Source organism: Bombyx mori, chromosome 2 (genome assembly GCF_030269925.1).
Source record: "Bombyx mori chromosome 2, ASM3026992v2".
NCBI classification, from domain to species: Eukaryota; Metazoa; Arthropoda; class Insecta; order Lepidoptera; family Bombycidae; genus Bombyx; species Bombyx mori.
The window spans coordinates 3,040,590-3,056,084 of NC_085108.1; the positions used below are offsets into that span (position 1 = coordinate 3,040,590).

The 15,495-nt window shown below is 34.6% G+C and overlaps 2 protein-coding genes across 4 annotated transcripts; one reads left to right on the forward strand and one right to left on the reverse strand.

Annotated features, from left to right (window-relative positions):
• Positions 1-1,854: 1,854 nt before the first annotated feature.
• Positions 1,855-4,914, reverse strand: LOC101743428 (cytochrome c oxidase subunit 7C, mitochondrial). 2 transcript variants are annotated; one of them, XR_009975427.1, is made up of 3 exons: positions 4,652-4,914; positions 2,970-3,106; positions 1,855-1,958 (listed from the first exon to the last, which is right to left on the reverse strand). XR_009975427.1 is itself a non-coding variant. In XM_062673449.1 (2 exons), the coding sequence occupies exons 1-2, from the start codon at positions 4,748-4,750 to the stop codon at positions 2,981-2,983; spliced, it is 225 nt and encodes a 74-aa protein (XP_062529433.1). In that variant the 5' UTR covers positions 4,751-4,889; the 3' UTR covers positions 2,973-2,980. The 2 variants fall into 2 exon arrangements, 1 of the variants encoding a protein (XP_062529433.1); XM_062673449.1 differs by lacking the exon at positions 1,855-1,958 and having other exon boundaries at positions 2,973-3,106; positions 4,652-4,889.
• A 519-nt stretch (positions 4,915-5,433) lies between these two features.
• Positions 5,434-14,698, forward strand: LOC101744247 (protein CDV3 homolog). Of its 2 annotated transcripts, XM_062673195.1 has the most exons (6): positions 5,434-5,610; positions 10,057-10,227; positions 11,483-11,626; positions 12,468-12,544; positions 12,605-12,660; positions 13,265-14,698. In XM_062673195.1, the coding sequence occupies exons 1-5, from the start codon at positions 5,434-5,436 to the stop codon at positions 12,651-12,653; spliced, it is 618 nt and encodes a 205-aa protein (XP_062529179.1). In that variant the 3' UTR covers positions 12,654-12,660; positions 13,265-14,698. The 2 variants fall into 2 exon arrangements, with proteins under 2 accessions (XP_062529179.1, XP_037871215.1); XM_038015287.2 differs by having other exon boundaries at positions 12,468-12,660.
• Positions 14,699-15,495: the final 797 nt, after the last annotated feature.

The window sequence follows — 15,495 nt, forward strand, 5'->3', positions numbered from 1 at the left end:
ACTTTAAATACTATAATAAAAAGCAATACTTTAAATGATTCATTTCTAAAAACTTTTTCAAAAAATCAGAAAGGACTCAGTTTTACATGACCTCCAATTCTTTTTTCTCATTACATACTAACTAGACAACAGGACACCTGATGGTAAGCTGTGACCATTGATCACAGTCAACAGCCATAACAACTGCTTTCAAACCTTATTTGGGGAAAAATATTTATTCAGAGCTAAGTGGAAATTTTGAAATTGATTAACAGAGCATTGACCCAATTATTTGTGTGTGACAAATAAATAATAATTCTATAACATATAGTTTATTTTACTCATCCATAATGATTCATAGTGTACAGTTTTTTACTAGCTTAAACCTAAAACAAGCAAAGGATTTCTGCAGCTTGAATTACCTGGAAATAAAAAAAAAAACATAAGAATCAAATACAATAATAAATAAATAAATAATCAAGAATTAGATATATTACCATACTTATACCCATACATCCTTGAAAAGCCTTTCCAAATGGGTGCAGCAATTGTAACAACTATCACAAACATAATGAACTATGACGGAGCTATAATTATATTTCTTATTAACCTATACAAAAAAAAATATTCATTAACTTACTTCTTCAGAAGCTGGTGACGGGTGATGAGATAGGGTGCTGATAGTCCAGAGCCCGCATATAGGATGAAATACAATGTCAGCTTGTAACGGTTGTGAATGTCGAAGGGTAGATTCTGAAATTTGCCAACATTTTGAAACATAACTTTATCGATGGTATAGAGTGCCTTTCATTGATCTTTTTGGTGATTTAGTAGTAATTAATGTACCAAGAATTGCCCGGAATAACGCCTTTTTACTTTGGAGGCAGATAAAAAGCTACCTCATATTTATATTATTATTTTATTTTTTTTATTGCCTTTGTAGGCAGACGGGCATACGGCCCACCTGATGGTGAGTGGTTACCGTCGCCCATGGACTTCAGCAATGCCAGGGGCAGAGCCAAGCCGCTGCCTACCGCTTAATACTCTCCACAAGCCTCGTTTGAAGAAGGACATGTCATAGCGCTCGGGAAACACCGCGGAGGGGAGCTCATTCCATAGCCGGATGGTACGTGGCAAAAAAGATCTCTGGAAACGCACTGTGGATGACCGCAGTGGCTCCAGGTAGTATGGATGAACTCTACTCCGGTGGCGGGCGGTGCGATGGTAAAAACGAGATGCTGGTATCATCTCGAACAATTCCTCAGAGCACTCCCCATGGAACATACGGTATAAAATACAGAGGGAACCGAAGTCCCTCCGCAAACCCCCAATATTCGATATCGATTTCAGGAATAAATGATGGTATAGAAAACTCTTTAATCAATTAGGTTATACTGCCTTTACCTTACCGATATCAGAAGAGAAATTGTACAGTACAATTTTTTACATATAGTCTAATGTTCGTAAAACAAAACAGTCAGAAATTGCAGTTAAAAAAATTAGGAATAATATAAATCCTTGATTATGTCATTATGTAATGGGACTTGAAAATCGAACTTACCTCGCCAGGAATACCGCCGTTAGAATGGTTTCTCACGAAATTCGTTACCACATTTCTACCCAGTTTGTTTGAAATGCGAGTCAGTGGGGTAATCATCTTTACGTTTCTACGATTCTCGAGTAGGTATCACAGCAAAAAACAGAAATTCGATTTTGCAAATAGCACAGTAGGTATCATAAAAACTACCACTGCGTTCCTTTTGTATTAAAGCGTAGTAGAATTTTGACAAGACCTAAAATGAATGCACCGAAAGACTCCAAACAAAAAAATATGATGAAGAGATTAGGTAGGTTTTGATAAAAAAATCAAAATAATCCTTTTTTACTTGTATATTTGAGATTTCATCTACATAAATACAAATCAATAGTTAATTTTATTCACTCCGGACTGCCTCCTACTAGCTTGATGTGTTAAATTCCTGAAAATTTTAAACAAACATTTATGTACTGGTTTCATTTCATTTTGATTTCTTTGCATCTATTAAAAACATGTTAGTACTCCTACTTTTCCTTTCAAAAATGATGAATGACATATGCCGTTACACAAAAAAAAAAACTTATACAGCAATTTATTTGGAGAGGAATATAGTATTTATTTATCGAAATCAGAAGTTGAGAAAACGTTATCGTCATTTGAAGATATTTGGAATATATTTTTATATATTCGATATTATGAGTTCCTTAACAAATGTTTTCATTGCGAAATTGTAGTGACCAGATCAAAGCAAAGAACCATCTCATAATTCTACAACCATATAAGGAAGGGAAGGAAGAAAAAAGGCTCTGTGTGTTTTTGTTTGCTACGTTTACGGAATAGATAATTAAGGTTATTTATCTATTCCGTGGTTACGTTTGTGTGCTACTTTTGTCGTTAGTGGCACTGCTCCAACTCAATACAAATTTAAATTAACTTTTACGCGATCGAGAAGTTAAAAAACTTAGACTAAGCACACTGATTGTCTGTTATGTTTTCACACCCAAACTACTAAACCGTTTTCACGCAATAAGTCGCATTTAATTGTTAGTTACTTAGCGGTAGGACCTACTGCCTATTTCTGCCGTGAAGCACTAATGCGTTTCGGTTTGAAGGGTGGGGCAGCCGTTGTAACTATACTGAGACCTTAGAACTTATCTCAAGGTGGGTGGCGCATTTACGTTGTAGATGTCTATGGACTCCAGTAACCACTTAACACCAGGTGGGCTGTGAGCTCGTTCACACCTACAAGCAATACAAAAAAATTAATACACACCTAACAAAACAATACAATATATGACAATAATTTAAAACTATACGGAAACAATATGATCTTTCTTTTATCCTACTTCTGAGAACATGTCTCCACTCACACAATATAAATTATAGTCATAGTCAATACGAAAACGATTTTCTTTCATAAGTTTTTACTATTTAAGGTCCTAGTCCTACTCACCCATTTTAAATTTAAGAATTAGAATTCTTCCTCATCTGATGCCACACAACAAGGAAGGGTGCTGCAAATCCGCTGCCGAAGAACCAGAACATGTGGAAGGTCAGGCGAGCCTTATTATTGATGTCGAATGGCAGATTCTGTAAAAGTATTCCAAACACAAAACTAAAATATCAAAAAAACAACAACAATAAAATACCAATACTATGGTTTCTTAATATTGATGTAACTATTTAGGACATATAATGTTTCGATTTAAATTAATGTTTGTTAGTTGTGTAAATATGCAGATGAACCCACATTTCATCGGACGTTAAAAGATTGAAGGTCCCCGGCGCCACCACAACCGTTAAGTAAATGTCGCATCTCAACGAGAAACGAGATCATCAGCCCACAGTTGTCCACTACTGGGCATATGCCTCTCCCAATTCACGTCACTGATCCCCGATTTTTCATAGATCATCGTTCCACCTGGCTCTTTCGTACTAATTTAATTTAAGATATACTATTAAACAGTTATTTGATTGACTCGTTTAGAAATAAAAATAAAAATAATATACTGTATTAAATATTCCAGTTCTATAATTAAAGTCTCGAATTTTCTATCATGCCTCCATCTATTTAAGAATCTTGAACGTACTAAGGTTTTAACAAAGACACAGTACTCTGCTCGATAAACATCAATTTAACGTTGTTTACATTGTCCAAGAACGCGATTAATGTGTATTGAAAAATGAGCATGTTTATAATTCTTTCAAGAAGCTCTATTACATTTTGTAGTCAGAAGATCTTTGTGTTATTTATTGTTTAGACTATCCTGTTGATAATCAGACTGCACGAATATACGCGATCACATTCTAATCAGACCAATGCTGCTTCTACGATTACCTTTACTTATCCGTCGTGGTGATTTCCTAACCTTTCCATCAAACTTAGCTCTGTGATTTCTATATAAAGTACAAAAGGTAGGGTGCATTGTAGGGCCACTTGGTGAAATACCACCAGGCACCATTCAAGTTAGCTTCTGCGAAACTATCACTCGTCTGGGTTTTAAAGATAGGATCGTTAAACTCTTGATATTGAAACCTTAACTTAATGCCTTAAACGGTAGCTTTTTTCCGTTGTAGTGTCTGGAAACTCTATTTAAGCCCTCTATGTAAAACTTTTGTAATTTTAAAAGTCACTAGAATGGAGTATTAAAAAAAACGATCTTACTACGCATAATACCATGCTAAGTAAAAGATTTAGTGCTGTTGGACCCGGAATATGGAATCAGAGTGAACGATCATCGGTTTCTGAGACGCGCTTACTAGCCATAAGGGAGAATTGTTGAATAGCCAGACAAGTATCAGGACTTAAAAATAATAGCAATATGAGGTCCATTGAGCATCTGTAACAGTGCGTATCTCTCTTTAAAGCACAGGGCGTGACTGCCTTACGGCAAATAGATTAAATACTATTTTTTATGGTTATCGTAAACCTCTATACATCATACACGTGCTTGCTCTCACCCGCCGTGAGGCATGAGGTCGATGTCTCAAGTACAGTGTGTACAATTTTTAGTTAAGTATCACATAATTCTAATTTAGACTTGTTTAAAAATACTGAAATCACGGGGCTTAAATTATTAGGATTATATGTTCCGAAGACAGCTGTTACGTAACTGAAAACGATTTTTCACTCACCTCCCCGGGAATACCGCCGTTGGATCCACTCCTAACACTGGTCTTTACGACATTCTTCCCAACGGTCCTGTTGGAAATCCTTGCAACTGCTCCGATCATTTTGATTTTCCTTAACTTATTTCAGGTCTAAACCCCGTCAGGTAAATGATCGATATCGATAAGATAAACTTATTGACTGTAGGTTCAATATTGGTCGGCGTGTTATGCTGATAAGATACTGATTTCTGAGGATTTGTGCTTGTTGTCATAATTTAAATCCTACTACTTAAGTCGGTAACATTTAATACGTTGAAGTTTTTAAGTCTATTACTGTTAAAGAAATTTTAATGTTTTGTCACTATTCTAATAATTTTAGGTAGGCAGTATGCATATTTTACGTTATTTTTATTATTATTAAGATGTCTTCACAATTCACTTGTAAGAAAATAATATAATAATTGAAAAATAATAATTGAAAAGCATTTTAAGATAATAGAAGTCAGGTTTTTTTTTTCATATTAAAAATATTTCTTATTTATCATTTTAGAAATAAAAAACTGAACATACACATTTAGTAGTATTTTCTTTCTATAACAATGAAAATGATAAATCCATCCTGAGAAAGTGGCAACACTATTTTCTGCCATTTTAAAAAAAAAGAAACAGTCGGCCACGCTTGCTGAACAAATCGTTTTAAATTTCGGGAACTCAGTACACATTTCCCTCGCACAGTTTCGATTAAATATTACAGTTATCATTCATTTAATCAAAACATAAAACAAATATCTTAGTCAAAATTGAAGATGGCCGATTTAGACGATTTCTTCGCAAAAAAAGATCGTAAAAAATCAAAAGCAGTGAAAAAGTTTGCAACAGCCGATGAGTTAGCTAAAAAATTAGAAGACACCAAACAGAAAACCGAAACTAGGCCGAAGAAAGAGCGACCGGCGCAGGATGGCGAGGAGGCGGGGAAGACCGGAGTGAGTAATTGAACAAAACATGTTTTATACTTAAATAGGTTGTTTAACTAGTGCTCTCAATCGACTGTGTCAATGGCATCATAGTTGAAAACATTATTTCACCTTCATGTACAACGCTTGAATGACAAGATAGGTTTCTGTGTGACCTGGATTCTCTAACTAGCTCATTAACATGCTGAGTAGTGCAATTAGCGATGAGTGAATTATTTAATTTAAAGACGTTTTTCACATACACCATCAATAAAAAATTAAAAGGCTACATGGTTACCTGTACCCTGGCCTCAATTTAATTTAACAATTGTCAGTATGCTTGGGTGAGTCATGGCATATTTAGATATGCAATTTCTTGTTTTGTATGGCTTCATTTCACACAAAGGAAAATAGTATAAAACAGGTATCATGCTAACAATCTAAGATTAGATCTAAGTTAAAAAGTAAAGAAATATAGACAGGCTTACTATTAGAATTATACACCTACTACACAATTAATATTTGAACTAGTTTTAATTTGATGTGGAATAAAAAAAATTGAGATTAATTACTAGTTCAATGTATGACACATATTGATTGTCTATACTAATATTATAAAGAGGAAAGATTTGTTTGTTTGTTTGTTTCGAATAGGCTCTGAAACTACTGGACCGATTTGAAAAATTATTTTTCCATTAGAAGCCGACATTGTCCCTGATGAACATAGGCTACTTTTTTTTTTTTTTTTGATTTCTTGTGTGTTTTAATGTTTCCGAAGCGAAGCGAGGGCGGGTCGCTAGTACCATATAAAATAACAAAGAATAGTGGAAATTTTTAATGAAAAATAGGGAACATCTGTAAGTTTGATACTTTATTGGTCTTCCAATGTTTATGACTCCTAAAGTGCTACTTAAGTTACCATACACCATAATCAGATATAAAGCACAAATATAACCACCGTAAATTAACCTATCAGTGTCTGCAGCAGAACTATGTCAGGGCGTAACAAAAATCATGCAGTCGAAAAGAACAGAGGATTAGTAAAAAACATGAAAAAAATATATATGCTTGATTTAAACTAAACATATTGTTGAGGGTAATTGACAAACCATTTCAACTTTGCCTGCCATTGTATTTTGAGTTGTTTTGTTTTTTCTGGTCACACTTTGCACTTTGAACCTGACCTACATACCCTTGAGAAGATGCAATTTTAATGTATTGAGCTAAGCTAAAATATGAAAGTTAGCTATGTCCTAAAGTTAAGTAGATAATGTGTTATTGTTTCAAGTTTAAATCTTGACATTTCTGCTCGAATGGAGTAAAGCTAGATTTTTTAAAAGATTTTAGAGAACTTTGATTTTAATTTATAAAAATAAATTTGCATATTTTAATAAATTGTAGTGAGTTGACCTTACTATCATGCTTCTATATTATTTTCTCATTCCAAGTTATTGTTTTCTTTGAATATGTACAGAATTGCTATGCAAAATATTCTAGCTTCCTATTTTTGGGGTTGTATTTACCATGTTCCTATTTGTACCAGGAAAGCGAGGAGCTGATGCTAATATCTACAATTTAGCAATATATTATCAACCTTAACAGTAGACTGCAGAACACTTTAATTGTATACAAAAAAAAGACCAATCCTGCAATCTCCCTTTCCCATATGAGATGCATGCAAGAAACAGATAATCTAACTAATATTAAGGTTTTTTATTTAATTAAGAATAAATTTAAGAAACAGATAACTGGTATTAAAGTTTTTTTATTTAATTAAATTAAAGTAATTAAAATAATATTGAGTATTCATACTAGAAAGAAATGAAACACAATAACAAAATTTAATTTGAATCAATCTTTCTACTCTATAATAAGTATTTGAGACTATATTTCATTCTTTAAGAAAAATACACTGGAAACATGATATTAATGTTTGATTATTTGTTGATGGTTGTAGGTACACAGTCAATATAAAAGAAGATATCACTAAAAATAATCCATCAGTATGGATTATCTTTAGTAAATCATAATCAAATTAGTATTTCACATTTCTATTTGTTCTAAAAGTGAAAAATGTAGACATAGATAAAATAATCCTAAAGACAAGTCTAGGTGTATCAGAGCTTTTATTTGAAGATATTTATAGATTGACTATTTTAATATTTATAAATAAAAAAAACTGGTGTACCATTGATAACTGCGCTTTATAATAAAATAGTCTTTATTACAAAGTTCATGGTATTGGACTTACATTAAGTGATAGTTTATTTCAAGCTCCATAATTGATGGCATAACCCTTCCCAGCTTGCCCCAATCCTTTCTTTCAAGAGTTATGCTCATTCTAATTTTGAGCTCAATACTATCACTTATTATCTGGATGGGATACAGAAAAAAAAAAAAATTCAGTGTTTTTTTCACACCCATTACAAACCTTATAACCTGATACAGCTAAGTACTACAATCCTGACTGTTTTTGGAGTATAGCATTCTAAAAGTGAAGAAGAGAAATGAGATTGAAAATTCAGCCTAAAGTCTAAAACTAACAAAAACTGAGAAAAAACTTAGTATACTAAAGAAAATAAAGCATACCTTTACACTTTTAGAAAGTTTGTACACTCATTATGCTTTTGATTTCATTAACAATAATTACTCAAACATTTTTCTTTATAGTTGCAGCAAATGTATATTTACCAATATGAACATACATTGATAAGACTGTCTTTATTTAAACTCGTGTGTCTTTGAATCATTAAATTTTAATGCAGCAAGTAAAACTCTAAAGAATAATGTTTAAACAACATCAACCCATCTAATATAAAAAAGAAAATGCTTCACAACACTTGCTTATTTTAAACTATCTTTTGAATATTAATACGTGAAGCAAAAACTTTGTATCCCTTTTTACGAAAATGGTGCGGATGGAGGAGTATGAAATTTTGCACACTTATAGAGAATATAGAAAAGAAGTGCACAACGCAAATATTTTTTTAAAATAATGCATAAAAAATACATTAAATCAATAAACAAAACATTACACACACTACATACCATGTATTTACGCACACACACATGCATACTATTTATTGTCAAACTTTTGTTCTTCACGTCTGTTGTCGAATTGAGAATAGATTAAATATTGTTTGTCTTTGTTAATATTTTTTATAGTGTAGTCTTGGCGAAATTTGTGATTATAGAAGTATAAAATACAATCATAATAGTGTACAAACATACAATTCCAATTAATTATAGTCGAATTTCGACTACTGCGGGACCTCTAGTCTTTTGAAGTTTCCAATATATGTATTTAAATGAATTGGTGTACGTACCAGGTTGGTTTATACGTTCGTTCACATATTGAGTTTATTTTTATGAGAATTGAATCATTGTTTACTTCATAATTATTATTGAGGAAAATCCAATCCATGTATTGTATTTATTTAGAATGATATACTAATTAGTTTGTCTTATGAATGTTATTATAGTCATGCTTGACCACTGGGGAACATTGAAAACAAGTTATACAATTGATTGTAACAGATAAGCATAATTAAATTGTGTTAATGGCTTTTTGATTAATGTAAATGCATATACTGGTTGGTAACTCGTTAATATCTGAGCCTACCTAAGTAAAATTAACCTGAATTAAAGAGATTTTCATCTACAAACAAGAAGATATTATGATTGGTTTGTGACAGAAATAGGTATTAAATAAATAAGATTTTCAGCTTTTTTTGTTTATCATATGTGGATCCCTCCAACCAGGTGGACCGATGACTTGTGCGCACGGCGGGAAGTCGTTGGATGCGGAAGGCGGAGGACCGCATTATGTGGAAGGCTTATGTCCACCAGTGGGCAGATAAAGGCTGATGATGATGATGATATGTGGATGAATGCTGATCTTATAGAAATTGAAGGTCATAAGCATTGTAACTTGAAAGCCACAAGAAACTGCATGTCGAAGTCTCAGTTGTGCTTTATAATATTTGTTCTCTTCAAACCATGATGTTCAAGTATTGCAGAACAAAAATAGGTAAGAAGCGAACCGCCCTCGCTTCGCTTCGGAAACATTAAATTTTATTATTGATAGCTGAGTCCCGCGATGTTACCTGCGGTTATTATCGTATCGCGGGTGACGCCGCGGGGCGAAGCTAGTCTAAAAAAGTAGCCTAAGTTACTCCTTATATCATCAGCTACCTATCAATGCAAAATCGGTCCAGCCGTTCCAGAGATTAGCCGGAACAAACAGACAGACGAAAATTGTAAAAAATGTTATTTTGGTGTATGTGTACATGTAAAAAGCGGTTATTTAAATATTACAAACAGACAATCCAATTTTATTTATATGTATAGATTGTGGTGCCTGCTAGGAATACTCCTTATCACCAGTAAATGTCAGTGAACTATCCTGCTATTTTAGGCGGACTCCAGACTCCACACTTAACCAAACACTCTAATTTAACCCATTCTGAACTACAGGAAGAAGAAGAATGGAAGGAGTATGAAGAACCGGTAAAAGACTACACCGGGCTCAAGATTCAGGTGCTGCAGGGCGGCAACGGAGCCCCGGAAGCGGGCCGCGATGCTACTGCTGAGGATCCCGCTATGGACAGCACTAAGACCAAGGAGAAGGGTCCATGGAATAAACCTGTATGTATGAACTAACATATTTTCTGTCACTAGCAGTAATAGCAGTAGGGAATTGTCAGGTGCCTTTATGTTAGCATTGAATCTGGAGGGACATTACAGCATCAAAACAGACCCGGGAAATGCCAGCATCAATGAGATGATATAGGACTACGATACATTTTTTAAACTTCCACGTCCTCTTGATGAGACATTCACACAATGTTTCAACTTATTTTTGATCTTATTTGTATGAAGAGTAACAAACATTGATAAAAAATTATCTTAAATGATTTAGTGATTGTTTTCTGCTGAACTCCCCTTTTACCATAATATTACTATAGCGTGTTGTTAATGCAATTCTGGTTACTAAGTTTGCTTGAATCTCAAGATCTTACAGAGATTTCAGACCTTTGCTATTAGAACTATCTCAAACATGCATTGATTCGTAAGAAATAGTGAGATTCACGAATACTTAGAAATGTCGACTGTTAGAGAGGAAGTCAACAGAAATTATGTATCAGGATACAAGAGATACACAGAGAAAGACTAGATGAGCACTTTAATGAACTGGCAAGGTCTGCCTGCTAGACAGACACAACTAGAGATGTATAACGTCTAAAAAGATGGCATATTTTAGACTTTACAAAGAAATTAAATTTACTGCTCTAATTGATAACATTTCATCTAATTTCATCTTCAACTCTAACTCCTTGGTACATATCTGATTATAGCGATATAGCTAATTGCAGATAATAAGTATAAGGAGAAAAAAAAACTAAATTTGCAGATCAGTATTGATACACTCCTGCTGGACGGTTGTTTTAAAGTGTTTTTTTTTTAATGTAAAATTATTTATTTTTCGCAATAATAAAATAACACTTTTTTTAAACATATTATTATCCGCAACACGCTTGGTCAGATTATAGAAACAGAGTTATCAGCAACGTGCTTCGTCAAAAAGTACAATACTTACTTTCAGCTGAGCTCACCTACACACATTAGGGTGAAGCTGAAATAGTCTCTCAAGGCTATCAGCTTAGCTAGAAAAAAAAAAGAAATACGTACGTGTTATTAAATACGCTCAAGGTTAGCTAACTGCTAATCTATGCACAATCCTAAACTCAACTGACTATTTGCTGTATATCGCTGTTTGACAAGAGTAAGTAAATCGCTCTGGCTGTCATACATTTACATTATTCCAGCGAGGGCGCATTAAAAATCGATCGGGGGCGCCGCGTTGCCGACCCCTAAATGTAATCGCTGATATGTATTTCAGAAAACGGCGGAGAGCGAGTCGGCGGCCGCGCCCGCGCCGGTGGAGGCGCCGCAGTCGTCCGCCCGCGACGTCCGGCCCTCCGCCTACGTGCCGCCCGCCTCCCGCCTGCGAGCCGCCGACACCGCGCAGCGCAGGCACCACGCCGTATGTAGCCATCATAGAACACCAAGATATTTTTTATTGCTTTGATGGGTGGACGAGCTCACAGCCCACCTGGTGTTGAGTGGTTACTGGAGCCCATAGACATTCACAACGTAAATGCGCCACCTACCTTGAGATATATAAGTTCTAAGATCTCAAGTATAGTTACAACGGGTGCCCCGCCCTTCAACATTACTGCTTCACGGCAGAAATAGGCAGGGCGGTGGTACCGACCCGCTTGACTCGCAAGAGGTCCTACCACCAGTAAACGAAGATATTAATCGTGTTTTCGCATTAAAAGTGTACAATTTCGAAAAATATTCGAAACTAGCAGACTTCGTAGTGCCTCAATCGATAAATAAAAGACAAACATTTGTATAAAATAAACTTACAACAAACAAAAGGAATCCATCCGACGGGGGACACATCAAAGGGAAAACAAAATCCACGCATCTAAGCAATAAAATAAAAAAAACGCAAAATGGCAGTGGACCATTGAGTGTTCCCGGCTTGAAAAAATGTAATCGAATGTTTTTGTTGTATTTGTCTTTGTTCAAAACATAATAAATATAATTGCGATCGATATCATTACTTATTTGGTCACAACGCTACAACTATTAAATTAGAACTGTCATCGAGAAAATAAAGAAATGTCCCTTTTATCTTCAATCGTCTTTGACAATAGAATACAAACTTATAATTTCAATTAATTATAGTCGAAATTCGACCACTGGGGTAACCTATAAGGACTAGTTTTAATAATTATGGATCTGAATAAAAGGCTATTCATTCATTCAACTTGCATTAACCTTGTGAATAATAATTTTTCGTGTTGCGTATACAGAAGAACGCGCCGGACATCCACAACGACGACTACTTCCCGGTGCTGGGCGCGGCGGGGCGGGGGCGCGCGGCGGCGGGCGCGGGGTGGAGCGCGGCGGCGGGGGGCGGGGCGGCGCGCCCGCACCACGCGCCCGCCGCCGCGCTCGCGCTCGGCAACCGCTTCACCTCGCTGCAGGACGACAGCTAGCCTGCCGGTCGGTACTTGTAATCTTATTTCTTGTTAATTGCTGGTAGTTTGGTAATATAATTTACTGCATATCATTTTATATACATATCTAGTAATTGAAAATTTTTGTTAACTGGCAACAATGAAATCGCAAGAAGCCGATTACCATATTTAAAAATGGAGAAGATCTACTAAAAAAACACGTGTGGCACTCGGGGCCTGCCGCGATAAAGCTACTGCATACCATTTTTTATCAACTTATGTAATTCTAATTAGACAATAATAATTTAATATTAAAATAATAATAAAATAAGACCACGCTATATTTATAAATATTAACAAAAGCAAAACCTTAACTAACCCCTTCACACTCATAAGCTAGACCGCGTGAGAGAGAGATTGGCAGACTTTTCATGATGCGCATGCAGTGTGACGTCACGCCGCGCGCTTATTCACAAACACTACACAAGCGCAACGTGTGAATGTGTTGAACGCGAGCTACATGGTACGCGGAGTGGGGTGTTAGGTTTTATTTTCGTTACGGAATTTCTTGATTCGATCGCCGCGCTCAAAGCCCGCGGTAAAAGCTATGCAATAGCTTTAAAAAAATAACCATGGTCTATTTGTTTCAGGTAACATAATCAAACTGCTCAGGTTCAGTAATGTGAAGTGTCGATAAGGACTTACGCATCCACAAATATAGATATACACACGCAAAACAAACAAAGCCGCGCTCCAAACTGTAACTCCTCCCCGGATAAACTGTTTAAAGTGTTTATTTGTTTAGTATTGTTTAATGTATGTATGTTTTTAGAAAAAAAAACACGCTCGCTCATTATATATATATATATATATATGTATAAGTCGGTATTTAGTATTTGCAGCTCCGATCAATTATGTATGCACACAAAAATATATTTGTACGTGTAATATCAATTTTATGAATTAGGTTAATTTGTATTTGGTGCAAGCTACTCAACAGACTCCTGTTGGTACAGAGACAAAAGAAACAAACAATTAGCTCTTAACGTCAAAGGCGTAAGGTACAAAATCTTCTTTCTTTATTATTAATATTACTATTAATAACAGAAGCTTATCAATGGCTGTTAAAAAAAACATGATACATTGCCATTGTCAACTGAAAACATCTGACTCGATCCACGCTTGAATAGCAAAAAAATATTCAGTTGATATATAAATTAGTGATAACAATTTCACGTTCGCAGTTTTGATGGTCAAACGATGGATATTAATTTTTTTTTAAGTCCTAGCATATTTTTTGTAGTGAATTCTCTGTAAATGATCTTTTTGCCACTATCATCATATTGAAAACTTGAGTGAGCTGAATAGCAATGTATCAGAGATGTATTGTTTCAATTTAACATTTACAGTATATACTGTACACACTGAAAACGTATATGTAACAGTTCTTATGATGGTTGCTCGTTTAAAAATTATATATATTATATAAAATTTGGTCAAAAATCTACGTAAGTTTTAACTGTTACAATAAAGGTGTGTTCAAATTAATGAAACCGTTGATATTTTTGTATTGTTACCTAAATGATGTTTTAACTATTTAAATTGCAGTACATTTAGAGTGAATTATAATTGGAAATGTTTTAACTGATTAAACACAGATCTATGCTGACTCTAAAAACAAATTATTGTTTGGCTGTATGATCAGAATGCCTGTGCGAGAATGCAAAAGGGATTAAAAAATGCGTACGCATTAAATGTACCTTTAATGTTCTTTATTTTGAACCACATTGTATGTTCTCAAAATATGACTATATATATTTCAAAAAGATGTTTAAAACGGAAGCGCGGTGTAATAAAAATTGTTATTTTTTATGTTTATAAAAGAATAGGTGTCTGTATGAATGGTGAACATGGATTTATAAGATAAATGAAAACCGATAAAAGTTAGGAAAAAGTATTTCGTTTTAAAAATAGAAATATCTAAAAAAAAATATGCCAAGACGATGTACAGTTATTGGTGTCGAGTTTTGGCGGTAAAATCATACTAAACATGTTGTACCATACTAATAAATTATGTATTTAAACTTTCAGTTTTATTTTTTTTCACCGACTAATACTCACGTGATGAATTTCGTGAGCCTTTTTGTTTGTGGCGGGTGGACTCAGATTGGATTCGATTATTGGGCCGTAGATTATAAACATTTAAAATGACCATAGATGACGTTTTGTAATTTTTGGCGGGAAAGCGAGGAGCAAAGTTAATTAAAATAGTTTCGTTAATTTAGTGTTTCTTCAGGTTTAAATATGTGATAACAGTAGTTTATTGCCTGTTTATCATCTGTGAAAACGCACAAATGTGGAAAAATAAACAAAGCCGCCGGACGTAGTTTCTCGTGGACTTTCAAAAAGTACTAAACCATCCCTAAATAACCATTTTGCTGAGTCCATATTTCATTTCATCCCAATTGATTCCAATGTATTTTTTATTTATTTATGGTTTAGTTGTGTGGATGTGCTCACGGCCCACCTGGTATTAAGTGGTTAACGGAGCCCATAGACATCTACATCGTAAATGCCGCCACCCACCTGAGATATGACTTCTAAGATCTCAGGTTTCGTATAGTATATAATATAGTACAACGGCTGCCCTACCCTTCAAACCGAAACGCATTACTACTTCATGGCAGAAATAAGCAGGATGGTGGTGACTACCCACCCGCGCGGACTCACGATATCCTACCATTCGCTCTATTTCATTTTATATAACAATAACAATATGTACATAAAATGTAGTAATTGAAGATTTCTATAAACTGGTAACAATGACATCGTACGAAGCCGATTGCCATATTTAAAACATAATGTTTTGTAGATCTGGTAC

Bases quoted from the DNA above. Each gene is read 5' to 3' on its own strand.
- LOC101743428 (XM_062673449.1), bottom strand. From the start codon at position 4,750: ATGATCGGAGCAGTTGCAAGGATTTCCAACAGGACCGTTGGGAAGAAT. The intron at 3,107-4,651 runs GTGAGTGAAAAA...ATACTTTTACAG, and splicing joins ACGGCGGTATTCCCGGGGAG to AATCTGCCATTCGACATCAA.
- LOC101744247 (XM_038015287.2), top strand. From the start codon at position 5,434: ATGGCCGATTTAGACGATTTCTTCGCAAAAAAAGATCGTAAAAAATCA. The intron at 5,611-10,056 runs GTGAGTAATTGA...TCTGAACTACAG, and splicing joins AGGAGGCGGGGAAGACCGGA to GAAGAAGAAGAATGGAAGGA. The intron at 11,627-12,467 runs GTATGTAGCCAT...TTGCGTATACAG, and splicing joins CGCAGCGCAGGCACCACGCC to AAGAACGCGCCGGACATCCA.